At 55.3% G+C, this 12,546-nt stretch overlaps 1 protein-coding gene across 3 annotated transcripts in view; it reads right to left on the bottom strand.

Annotated features, from left to right (window-relative positions):
- Sema3f (semaphorin 3F) overlaps positions 1 to 11,650 on the bottom strand; it is a 29,354-nt gene extending 17,704 nt beyond the window's left edge. Inside the window, exons 1-2 of one of the 3 annotated variants that reach the window (XR_002819040.1) lie at positions 11,114 to 11,650; positions 6,894 to 7,053 (exon numbers count right to left, since the gene is read on the bottom strand). Coding sequence is in view for 2 of the 3 variants with exons in the window: in XM_004625120.2 (XP_004625177.1) it covers positions 6,894 to 7,005 (112 nt within the window). In the remaining variant the exon portion in view is untranslated. The remainder of the gene's footprint in view (positions 1 to 6,893; positions 7,054 to 11,113) is intronic. The other 2 variants (XM_004625120.2, XM_004625121.2) reach the window with 2 other exon arrangements.
- Between the last annotated feature and the right edge of the window lie 896 nt (positions 11,651 to 12,546).

Raw genomic sequence — 12,546 nt, 5'->3', positions numbered from 1 at the left:
CTGGGTGCTACCCACCTTCCCTCAGAAGAGAAGCCACAAGTCCCCCATATTCTAGCTGCTGTTCTGCTGGCTGTATACTCAGGCTGAATAGCAGATACACAAGGCCATGGATTCTGCTATGGAGGGAAATGAGGGCATCAGCTCCAAGCTCCAACTGGGAAAAAATAAGGTTCTTGGCGAGGTGCAGAGACTGCAGAGGAAAGAGCATGTCCGGGTAGGAAGCCAGGGAAGGGTGGGATCTGGAGGGGGTAAGGGCAAGACAGGCACAGGGGGAGGAAGGAAGGAAGAAAAGTGGGGGAAGGGGAGTCTGGAGCTGAGGTCTCCAGCTGAGGTTGGAGGGCCCTGATGCTTCCAGTCTGCCCCTGACCTGCACAGGGATGCACCATACAGCTAATACTTGAGGCTACTCCAGTGAAGACTCTCCTGTGGGTCTACCATGCCCCTCTCCCTGGGGTGGTCCCTGATCCTAGACCAAGAGCCATTACCAGACCCCATTCTTTGCTGCTTCAGGACCGCTGCTCAGGGGCTGGAGCCCAGGAGGTCTCTGCCCTCTCCCTGGGGCTGCTCGTGAGGTGCTGCAGGCCTGCCAAGCTCAGGCAGCCACGTGAACTAGGCTTTGGACTTAGGCTGAAGCCTTCTGGCATCCACGCATCTGGCAAAGGCCCTCTTGCTATTTCTAAGAAAAATGCAGCAGGAATTCTCTGCCTCTCTAAAGGGCTCCCTTGAGGTGGGGCTCAGATTCCCAGGACAGCACCAGACCAGGCCAAGAAAACATGCTCTCTGCCCAGCCTTGTAGATGCCCCAGTGAGGAGCCCAAGCCTGGCCCCTGGCCCAAGCTGAGTAGGTGCCTGACCAGGCTCAGGACCTTGTCTTGGCAGGGGGAGGGGAGTGGGGTACTTGCTCCCACCACAGGCATCTCTATTCCTGGAATTTTTCCACCACATGTTGAGTACCTCTGCCTTGAGAAACAGCTAAAGCCACAAGATGCTGCACCCCATGCAACGGGCCTCTGCCCCTGCTCTTCTACCTACACAATCTATCTCCCTTGCCCTTGGAGACACTGTCTCACCATAAGCCTGCCAGATACCTGGATGCCCCAGGTAGGAATCCAGCAGGGCTTGGTTCCCTCTTGCAGTCCTTTCTAAACAAAGAGAATTCTGTGATGCATTCCCCACAGCAAAGGCCCTCACCTGTCCACCACAGTCCTGGTCACTGGACCCTCCTTTGTTACCAACACAGTCACAGCACTCACACAGTTAATCCCCTCAGCAACACAGTGAGGCCAGGATTATCCTCATCCCGACTTTCCAGAGCAGCAGGAATTTTACCATTCAAGATCTATCAACCAGGATGCACACAGCAGCCTGACCTTGGGGATGCCACTTGAAGAGGGCCATTGCCATTTGTGCTTCACACACAGGAAAAACCAGGGTTCAGAATGGCTACATTAGGGGCCGGGGAGATGGCTCAGTGGAATAAGCGCTTCCCTGGCAAGCGCAAGGGCCTGAGTTCAATCCCCAGTTCCGAGAAAAAAAAAAAAAAAAAATGGCTACACTACTTATCTGAGATCGCACAGCTAACAAAGCTAAAGCTGGAATTTGTCTATCTTCAGGGCCAACCACTACCACTACTGCACTACACCAACCTTAAATCCCCCTCTCTCTGCCCTGAGTGAGAAGCTAGAAGGCTCTGAGGAGTTAGGAGCTAGGAAGCCTTGGCTCTCAAGCCACTTTCTGAGCTATTAGTGTCTCTGGAAGGGTCAAGGGGTCAAAAGAACATACACATAGGTGGACAGCCCAGAGTCCCCTTGCTGTCTCCAAAGCCATAGGGTGAAAGATGCCTGTATGGTCAGGGTGAAATTTTTACCTGGTGGTGTCTCTTTAAATTCTTTACGATTACAAAGCAGCAGGAGCTGCCAAGGAACATGATTTACTCCTTGAGCAGAGCATGCACCAGCTCCTCGCTCAGTGCCAAGAGAAGCTGGAGCCAGGCAGGGAGGGGCAGGCGACATGCCAGGGACCAGAGACAAGGCATGTGCCTTGGAGGCCCAGTCGGTGGTGGTCCCATCCAAAGTTTGTTACATCTAGAAGTACCAAAGGCCCAGGCTTTTGGCCTAGGTGACTCAGGCTGGGCCCTCAATAAGTTCTTAGACAATTTCTTCACTTTCTGCAGGGGCCAGTGCTCATCCTGGTTTCTCACCCCTCTCTGGCTTATTAGCTCCGAAGTCCACTATAGGTGTCAAAGCCACCAGACCCCTGCCCAGTTCCTTGGGGCACTTTGACTTCAAAGCTGCCAGGTCTTCTCATGGCCTTCATAACTGGACGCTTCATGCATAGTAGCCCATGAGGGGCAAAAGCAGCTCTGCTACCTTCCCCCAAGCCCAGCCCAAGCCAAAGTCTATCAGGGTTGCTTTTTTTTTTTTTCCAGAACTGGGGATTGAACTCAGGCCCTTGCACTTGCAGGAAAGTGCTTATTCCACTGAGCCATCTCCCCGGCCTCTTTATCAAGGCTTTTAACAAAACCCTCTACCTCATCTCAGCTCACACCACTGTGGAAAAGGAAATGAAGGGCCAGTGAGATAGCTCAGCAGATTAAGCACCTTCTTAGGCAAGCACAGGGACCAGGGTTTGATCCCAGATACCACATGCCCAGCCCCACCCCTGGGTGCATTGAGCTACCACCAAGTCTGGGCGTGGTGGTACACGCCTGTAATCCCAGTGCTGGGGAGGCTGAAAACAGGAGGATCACTATAAGTCCAAGCTGCACAGTGAGACCCTATACCAAATACAGTAAAAGAAAAGTAAATAAGCTGTGACCCCTCTCAACTTCTAATTTTGTTTCTAAGCAGGATCTGGAAGCTGTGGTATGCTAGTGCCACAGGCAGATATGTGTGTAGCATCATTCTGGGCCATTTGCCAGGCCTGGAGGTAAGTGGGAGAAGCATGACCAGACCCCATCCATTTGTCCTTCACCTGTGAGACATCCTTCCCCACCAAACAAACAGCTATGCCTGGACTGGCGTCACAGTGCTTTGACCCAGTGAGATGCTAGACATAGGAGGTCTCCCCCCGGCTTTTGTACCGGGAAGTAAACTCAGGACCTTGTGCTTGCCAGGCAGACACTTGTGATGCTGAGCTATATTCCTGGCACCCCTTTTATGAGGGCCTGTTTTTCCCATCTCTGACCTGACAGGGTTTCCCAGGAACTGTGCTCAGTAAAAGGGCTAAAAATAAGCAAATCCTGTTTTACTGTTCTAGCAGGCAAAGAGCAGCGGGAGCCTGCCCAGTGCAACCCCAACTCCTTCCTATCCCATAGGATCCTGGTGCCCCAGCCCTAGCTCATGGCAGGGGCCATGTTCACCTAAGCCCCTGCACCCCACACTTCACTCTCAGTCTTGGGGCAGCCTGAGCTTTAGGCAGAGTCAGGCTCAACCTCAATACCCCCTTTGAGTGTCCTGGGAAGCCCCGTGCTTTCTTCCTCAGAAGACCCTTGGCCTGGTTATCACTACCTACTATAATTTTTATTATTTTTATCTTTTCAGATCTCTCCTCACATAGTAGACTTCTGTTCCTTTCACCTACTCCTGCCTCAGTTTCCCTAGTAGCCCCACTACTCCGTGTCATCACAAGGCCCCTCTCTACCACCAAATACCTTTTGGTCTCAATTTGTGGCCAAAAACAGCCCAGGCACCAGTGGTGTTTTGAGGGGTAGCTTCCTGGGAAAAAGTAAACACTCCTCAAGCTGAACAAAGGGCCTGGCAGAGTTCTGTACCTCCCTGCTGGTGCCTGGGGCAGAGGTGGTGCCCCAGGGCCTGGTCATCTCAGGACAGGAGGAAGAAACATTTTTTGCTCAGATTCGGTCTATGACTCTGGTTGAAGATGACTATGGATTCTATCAAGGGGAGGGGCCAGGGGTGCTGCAATCCAGGCATCCATGAGCTCTCTAGTGCCAGGACTCAAAAAAAAAAAAAAAAAAAAAAAAGACCACCTCACTTGCTCCTAGAAACCCTCCCTTATTTTTTTTTTTCCCATAATTTTATTGAGAGAAACCCTCCCTTATGACTCCTCACTTGTACCTCACCTTGGCTGTGCTGCTGACAGAAGCTCAGGAGTGGGCCACAGGAGCTTCCCAAGCTGAGCAATGTTGGGCCCCTCTGTTTCTGCACCCTCCCAGCTCTAGACCTGGCTGGGGTAACCAGGCGGATGGGCAGCAACAAGCCCAGGCTTGGCCCAGTTCCTGCCTTTGTTCCTTTATCTGCCCTAGGCAGTGTGGCCCCTTATGCCAGCACCTCCGCCTAGTAGGGTCCAGCCCTACTCAAGACTGGAACTGGTACCTACTGGCTGTACCAGGGCCCAAGGCAGGGCTAGGGAGGTCCAGCCAATATACCTGGCTGCCAGCTGCTCACAGAAGGAGAACATGCCCATCTGATCACAGAAAGAGAAACTAAGTCATGGAGCTCAACTGACCAGCAGTGCTTCTAAAAGTAATTTGCTCATGTGTCTATAAAGAAAGACCCCTGCCCTCTCCCTGCCCCACCTCCCTGTGGGATCCCAGATTTTCTAGGAATTATTCTCCATTCTCAGTTCACAGACACTTAGTGAGGGCCTCCTCCAAACGAGGACTGCCTTGTATGTATATGACTCGTTGAGACCATGCAGCATTCGGGACACATAGAGCCTGGAGCAAAGTACACGCTGGGGTCCTCAGTAGTGTTGTCCAACTAGGTACTTGTTGCACTGAGTGAGTCTGTAAATGTCCCGTCTCATCTCTGCTGACCACAGACTCAGTGCCCAGGGCAGACGTGCATAACAATCAGTATCCGCTAAATTGAAGTGACATCCAAGGATAACCTAGGACATGAAGTCAGGTGGGAACAGGGAAGTCATTCGTGACCAAGGAACCTGTGTGTGCAAACACACAAAGGCCCAGATGGGGTGGCACTGGGCATCCTCCAGCTCCACCCGAGGCTGCCACAGCAAGAAGCATTGTAGGCTGGCTGCCAGGGAGCTGGGCTTTTAGTCACCGTGGGTGTCGGCTTTGGAGCTAATTGAGAGTGAGGGAATCGACCGACACAATGTGGGCGCCAGCAAGGCCAGAACACCAGGGTTCTATTTCTGGCCTTGCTTCTGCCTCCTGCCTGACCTTGGTCATACCTTTGCTTTAGCCTCAGTTTCTCTCTCTAGAAAACAGAAACAAGGGGACATGGATATAGCTCAGTAGTGCAGTACCTATCTGGCAAGTGCAAGGTCCTGAGTTCGATTCCCAGTACCCCACCACCACCCAAAAAAGAAAACAGGAACAAAAACTTTTCCCCTGGAGGTCCTAAAAGGTTCAGAAGGATTACACAGAAGACCTGCCTATATCTCAGTCCCCCTGCCTAAAAATAACATCCTATGCTGTGGAGGCCGAACCACACCTCCCTCCCCTACAGGGGGAGGAGACAACCTACTTAGGGAGAAGGGGGGGACCTGGCCCCTTCAAGATTTATTAATCTGCTCTGAGGAATTCCACCAGGGAAGGGTGGAGGCATCAGCAGAATAAATATCTCACCTTCCCAGGCCTGGGGAAAGGGGACTCTTTCTAACCTAAACCAATTAACTCTTCTCTGTCCATTTCTCAGGCTAAGAGAGGACTCCTTCCAGGCATATCCTCAGACACTCCAGAAGTCAGAGAGTGGGAAAGCCAATGATACGCAGCTCACTTCCCACTTCTCCCATCAAGCTGCAAGGACGGGATGAGGTCAGGGGAGGGGGAGTAAGACAGGGGCTGGGCCTGGGCCAAGCACAAGGAAGAAAAGGTCAGCCCAGCCTTTCATCCAATATGGCTGCCAGGAAGTCTGGCCAGCCAGGCTGCACTGGCCCTACGCAGGGCAGGCAGTTGGACAGATTTCCTCTGGCCAGAAGAAGGCTAAGGTGGAGAACTCATTATGACTCCAGGCCACCTGCCCCCAGCATGGTTGGTGCCCCTCATCCCAGGCCTAGGGTGGACTCTTAAGATCATACATTCCTCTCAAAAGAAGTGGCTATGGGCTGGGAAGATAGCTCAGCTGTCTAAGCGCCTGCCTGGCAAGCACAAGGACCCGAGTTTGATCCCTAGTACCATATGCCATGCTGTCCCTGAAACTATCTGTACCAAACAGATAAATAAATAAATATGCTTAAAAAAAAAAAAAAGAAGTGGCTAATAAGGAAGCCACATGTCCTCCTGGACGCACCCAGGAGGGTTCACTTGCCCAGGGGATTAGAAACAAAGGGAATGGAGCTGAGGACACAAAGGTGATGGAGCTGAGGATTGTCTTCTCACTCTGAAGACTCCCAACCATCATTAAAACCTTCCAGTGACTTCCCAGGCAAAGTGCCACCTGGAGATCTGAGGCCCCTTACAAGCATTCAATCTCCTCAGCTTCTCAGGCAATTTCCCTGCCAGTCACAGCCACAGTATCCTCCCAGCATCCAGGAACACCCTGCCATATGGAGATCACAGGAAGGCTCCCCAAGCACCAACACCCTGGAGAGCAGCCCCTGCTCCCCAAGCCAGCGAAAGCTCCAGTGGCTGCTTCACGTTCTGACTCTACACCTAAGGGATGCCTAGGACACAGAACAGTGGCAAGTCTAGAAGGAATAGCCCCCCATCTCCCCAGTTGTTACCTGTAGACCTTGGGCCACTTAGCCCAGGAACTCAGATGCCCAGACTTAAGACCCTTTCCCAAAATATCCAAGTGGCTGCTAGCCTTTCTTAGCAAGTCATCATTGCCCTTGTTTCCCTACCACCATGCCCAACAAAACCCATGTGACTGTACAATTTGTTCCTTTTTTGCCCTGCCCCTTCTCTCTCCTGTGAAGTTGTGTTATGAAGACAGGATGGGTTATGGGGAGAGCAAGGTAGCCTCTTACCTTTGAAGGAGAGCCGGACACGGGGTGTGGCTGGGAGGCGGTCTTGGGTAGGGGTGGCTGGCCAAGCCCCAGTCAGTATGGACGCCCAGAGGAAGAAAGCAGTGATAAGCATTGTGGGAGGGGCCTGGGGCCCAGGAAGCAGGCTTGGCTCTCTGGACACCTGGGAGAGGAAAAGAGATTGGAATGTGTGAGGCAGAGGGGGGAATCCCTCCCTACCAACCTTTCCCTCCTTCCATTTATGCCCAACATACCTGTGTTTCCCTAACTACACAAAAATGTGATGGAGGGCTGGTGAGATGGCTCAGTGGTCTAAAGCACCTACTTAGAACAAGCTAAGCTAAGCAAAGCACAGGGACCGCAGTTCAATCCCCCAGCACCACATGCCAGCCAGCCCCGCCCCCTGGTGGGCTGAGCTGGACACACACACACACACACATATAAATAAAATTAAAAAAAAAAATTTGGTTGCAGCCTCCATACTTACGCTCCCAGTCTAGGGTCCTAAATACCCAGTATGCAGTTCCATGTCTGTTCCTTTGACACTTGGGAGAAGTGTCACAATAACATGACCGTCAGGCTCTAGTGGGTGGCCTAGGACCACCAGACCTAATGGGGCAGCTGGAACCTCCAACTCTGCCTTCGTTATCCTGAATTTTATTCACAGGTCACATACAAGCGGGAGCTTGGAGACCTCTCCAGCTCCCAGCAAGCTCTCTCCTATGCCACCGCCACAGCCACACAGGCCCCTTCTTATTCTCCCACTTCAAGGAATGGGCAAGAAATAAAATGGGGTCTGTCCCTTCCTACTTGAGCTAAATTTAGATTCCTGGTACCAGTAAATCTGGACTGATTTTTGAAATGGGGTAGGGGAAGATGAAACACACACAGATGGTTCAAAGCAGAAGGGACAGCACCAGTTAGAAAAGGAGAGACAGAAAACAGTAGGGCCCACTTTTACTAAAATTAAAGCAGGAAAGACCCAGGTCAGACAGGTAGAAGGACTTCCTGCCAGGAGAAAGTTCCCTTTATGCCCCTGGATGGTGAAGAAGGGAAACTATGATAGCAAGTGGGTTTGGGGCAGGGTCTAAGCAAACCCCCTTCAGAGCTCCCCGTATTTCCAGCAGGCCCAAGTTTCAATATTGTGTTTTTCAAATATTGTCTCCCCAGGCAGGCTGGCTGTTGTATAAACGCAGCCCAGCAGCAGTTGTTGGAACATATTGCTCCCTCCCGGCACAAACCAGTGCCAATTTCCACCCCCCCACACCCGGAAACAATGGGGGGTGCCTAGAGAATGACAATGTTGAGCCCCATCCCCCAGGCCCTCTCTAGCTCTTCCTTCCAGGCACAACCCTAGGCCCATTTCTAGGACTCAGGGATGGGAGTTGGGGAACTGCGGCCTGTCACTCCTCTGCCGTGACTGTCCTGTGCTGAGGAAAGGCTCAGACTCCACATCTGACTCTCAGGTCCCACCTGACAGACCCTCACGCCCTCCTCAGCCCACCTCCCTGAGCCCTGCCTCTGCTGCCAAGATAAACCACTCGTGGTTCCTCAAGACAGGAAGCACTGGGGCCGGGGAGATGGCTCAGTAGAATAAGCGCTTGACTGGCAAATGCAAGGATCTGAGTTCAATCCCCAGTTCCGCAGGAAGCACTGCTCAGGCCTCTGGCCTGTTCTTCCTGTGGTGCTCTATGTGGGAACATCACCCACGCCAGAGTACCTGGAATATCACCTTCATGTCCCTTTAACACACTGCCTACCCCAGGTGTGCCCCTTGGGGAGCTGGCTGAGGGTGGGTGGGCTGTGCAGCCACCATGCCTTGGGGTGCACCAGGAAGGCCCCCAACAAGCTCACACATATACACACCCACTTGTGCGTGCCATACTTGTCCTCACAAGCATGAATTTGCCCAAGAACTTGACCTGCGAATGGGGTGGGGCTCAAGGAAGGTGGGAGACACTATCCTGTTTTGAGAAGGATAAGATGCAGGCAAGTATCTCTAAGGGCTCTGATCCTATCTATCAAGGGGCTCATGTCAACAGGCCTCCCAAATGCATCCTCCCCATGACTTCATTTTTCCTGTCTCCATTTTCATGGCAATAAGGTCAGGGTCACCAAGGACAGGGCTGGAGTTAGCCAAGGTATCCAGGAAAATGGGGGAACCCTCCCACAGGGCCCCTATAAGAACTTCCCACAATGCTCTGTCCCTGACAAAAGTGAATAGGGAATGTTGAAGTCTGTTGGGGCCCCAGACCCAAGTCCAGGCCCCTTCTTTGGTGGCCTTGGAGTAGGAAACAGAAGAAGAGAAAAGGAAAAAGAAAAGGAAAGACAGGAAAAATGGGAGAGGGTTTCTACAGTTCCTGCCCCTCTACTAGCTCCTGGATGCCTTCCATTCAGCTCCTGCCCCAAGAAGTCCCTAAGGCAGAACAAGCTCAGGTGGGCAGACAAAGGAAAAGGAGCCACCGCCACCTGGGAGCCCACCAGGAAGAGAGCCGAGAAGGAGAAGAGGCAAACTGGCGGGAGGGAGCAAGGGAGGGAGGCAGGCGGGAGGGAGGAGGAGAGAGGGAGGAGAGAGGGAGGGACGGAGGAGAGACGCTTGAACAAAGAAACGAGGAGCTGGGGCTGGCAGGGGGTGCAGGGAATGGGCTGCCAGAAGAAGGGGTCTGGAGGCACCTGGAGGCGGGACAGGGGGCCAGGTGGTCGAAATGTCCAGCCCAATTCAGACCTCCCAGGCTCAGCATGTGTGGTGGGTGGGTGGGGGGAAAATTGCCTGCCTCAGGAAAGGGAGGTTGGGCTCCTCTGAGCTAAGACCTGCCTAGAAAGAAGAGAAGCAGAAACGAAACTGGGGTCGCGGGGTACACCGGGAGGAAATTAGTAACAGCACCCCACCAGACAGCAGCCACTCAGATACATCCCCCTCCCTGAGCTCATTCCCTGGTTTTCAGCTTTCCCCTCCCCCAACACCTCATGGACCAGGAAGCAGAGCCACCCCAACATTGCCATCGCTGAAACCCCCCTTTTGTGGCCAGAGTTTCTCAGTCAAGGTCACCTGGGCCTGGTTCCACCCTCCCTCCAAGGTGTGCAGAGCTGTGGGGCCTGAGGCTGGGTTGCTGCCCTCTCACCCTCACCCTCAGGCCTCCGCACTTCCGGGCTCTGTTTCTTTAGGACTGAAGGGGGAGCAGCAGGGGTAGGTGTGCCTGCACAGACACCCCACCCCACAGGGTCCAGGCACACCCCCTGGGTAGCCTGGAAAGAAACCTCAGCTCTGGCCAGGCACAGTGCTGAGTCTCTGGACCACTGTGCCCATTTCCCCATCTTGTAACTAGGATAGTGGCTGCTGGGAGCCAAACTGGTGAATCTGGGGGACAGAGATCCCTAACCTGGCCCAGCTCCAGAGTGGACACACTAGTGCCTTCAGTTTGCCTGCTCCCCAAGGCATTAATATCCTGGGCAAAGTTCAGCTATCTTGAATTACGAGTTATTTGTCCAGGGGGGCCTCAGCCTAGTTCCAGAGGACTCCTGCCAGCACTACCTAATTCCTGTGCCCCCTCCATACCTTCCTGTCTCGCCTAGGGTAGGCAAGCGCACCAAGCGTCCGTTGTCTCCTATCCACTTTGCCATCTGCGACACTGCAGACTCTCCCAGCTCATCTACACCCCACTTACAGGAGGGACCCTAAAACCAAGCAGGACTCCCCTTTGTAGAAAGCAAATTCTAGATGTGGCTGGCGGGTGGGGGAACTAGCAGAATGCTAGGAGAGGAGCAGGGGCTAGTGACCTCCGACACGGGGGCTGCAGTATAGCACTTCACTTCGGGGTGACCAAGTCTTCAGATAGTGACACTGAGGCTCAGCACTCACCTATTGGAGGAAACAGCTGCCTCGGGCATAAGTGGGAGAAAGACCTGAGACCAGGGAAGGGGACCAGAATTCCCGGAGCATGAGGATGAGGGTACCCATTCACCTAGAACCTTTCGATTGGGAAAAAGTTGCTTTGCATACTGGTGACCTCGCAGGCCACATCATCCAAACACAACGCATCCTCACGCCACCCCGGGCATAGGGGGTCCCACTACAGTCCTGTCGGTGCCCGTGTCCTCCAGTGGTGCCCGGCTGGCCAAGCCCTGCTTACTGGACACTTCTGCAGAGTTCGGGTGCCACGAGTCCGGGAGGGGTCACAGCTGGGCCAGCTGCCAGCCCGGCCTTCGGGTTCCCGCACACTCACCTCTTCCCGGCGGGGGCCTGAGAACCCAGGCGGCAGCGGTGCAGAGTGGCTCCCGTGGGCCGGCCCGTGCTATCGGCCCCCCGGGGCCATGGCCCTGCCCGCGCCCTCTTGCCGCTGCGCCTGAGACGGATCTGCGCCGCAACCCTGGCTTCCCTGAGTCCACCGGCTCCCGGCACGTCAGTAGCCGAGGCCCCGGGCTCCAGCCCGGGCCATGGGAAGGCTCAGGGGCGCACGGGGCCGCCTCCCCCGGGGCGGGCTTCGGGCGCCCCCTGGCCGATGCGCCGAGGGCGCATTCCCCAGCTCGGGGCGCGGGCGGCGACGCGCTGGGCTTCGGGCGCTGCGCTCGGCTCGGCTCCGCGGCGCTGAGCTCGCCGGGCTGCGGAACTCGGGCCGGGGCCGCACGGGGCTGTACCGCTCCTCTAGGCGCGCCCTGGCCCTACGCCGCGCTCAGGGACCTCCGGACCGCGGCGCTCCGCTCTCTTGCGGCTCTCCCCTCGCAGCCGCTGGCGGGACAGGGTGCTTGGAGCCGCGCGGGGAGCGCCGGCAATTGGCCGCCGGTGGGCGACATTTGCATAGCACGGCCTCGCCCCGCCCGGCCCACCCGGCCCCACCTCCGGGGCGGGACCCGCCCGGCCGCCGCCCCGCCCCCGCTCCACCTGTCCTCGGGCTTCGGTTCAGGGTTCCCCGGCCTTGGACACCCGGTGCCCAGAAGACTCATCTGCGCCCCGCACCCCGCACCCCGCCCCCGCCTTGCGGGCGGCGCCCCCGCCCCGCCCTGGCTTTGTCTCTCCGTGGATACACCGCGCACATCGCGCCTGGTGTTTACCCGGGCAGTCAAGTCCCTGGCGAGAAGGGCTGCGCGCCGGGGAGCAACCAACCTGCGCTCACCTGCGCACCCCCTTCCACGTCTCTCCTTTCCACTCGCTACCCGCCGCGCTTGTGGCCCCACACGTAAGCCCCGCTGCTCAAGACCTAGGCCTGCCCGGAGCGCTCAGCAGGTGGCGGTGCAGCCCCTGGGACATCGGGCGCACCGGACCTTTGGCAGGTTGCTGCCTCCAGTTTAGGCCAGGTTGTGGCAGGCTCGCCACCAGCTCTGTCCATCCCCCAGACCCTCCTGTGTTCATCTCAACAGTAGCCCAATTCTGAGCCACAGGCTCCCACAGACTCTCCCTTTATTGTCCCATATGCCAGAGAAACCAAATAAGCTGAGAAGGTCTCCCCTCCTTTGCGGAATACTTGCTTTCGCATGGGCTGGTGAAGACCCAAAGGCTCAGCAACTGAGCAAGAGCCTAATTTGCAACCAGGAAGGGACCCGCTGCCCTCCCCAATCCCTAGCCCATGGCCTCATCAACCTGCATCCACAGGGCTTTGCCTTCTTTGTCCTCTGCTTAACTCCTCTGAGTTCTCCTGCTCCCATTTTTTGTTTGCTTGTT

The sequence above is a fragment of the Octodon degus genome, unplaced genomic scaffold, assembly GCF_000260255.1.
Source record: "Octodon degus isolate 3935 unplaced genomic scaffold, OctDeg1.0 scaffold00008, whole genome shotgun sequence".
Taxonomy (NCBI): domain Eukaryota; kingdom Metazoa; phylum Chordata; class Mammalia; order Rodentia; family Octodontidae; genus Octodon; species Octodon degus.
The sequence above is the reverse complement of the archived record's forward strand: the minus strand, read 5'-3'. Positions and strand labels throughout refer to the sequence as shown.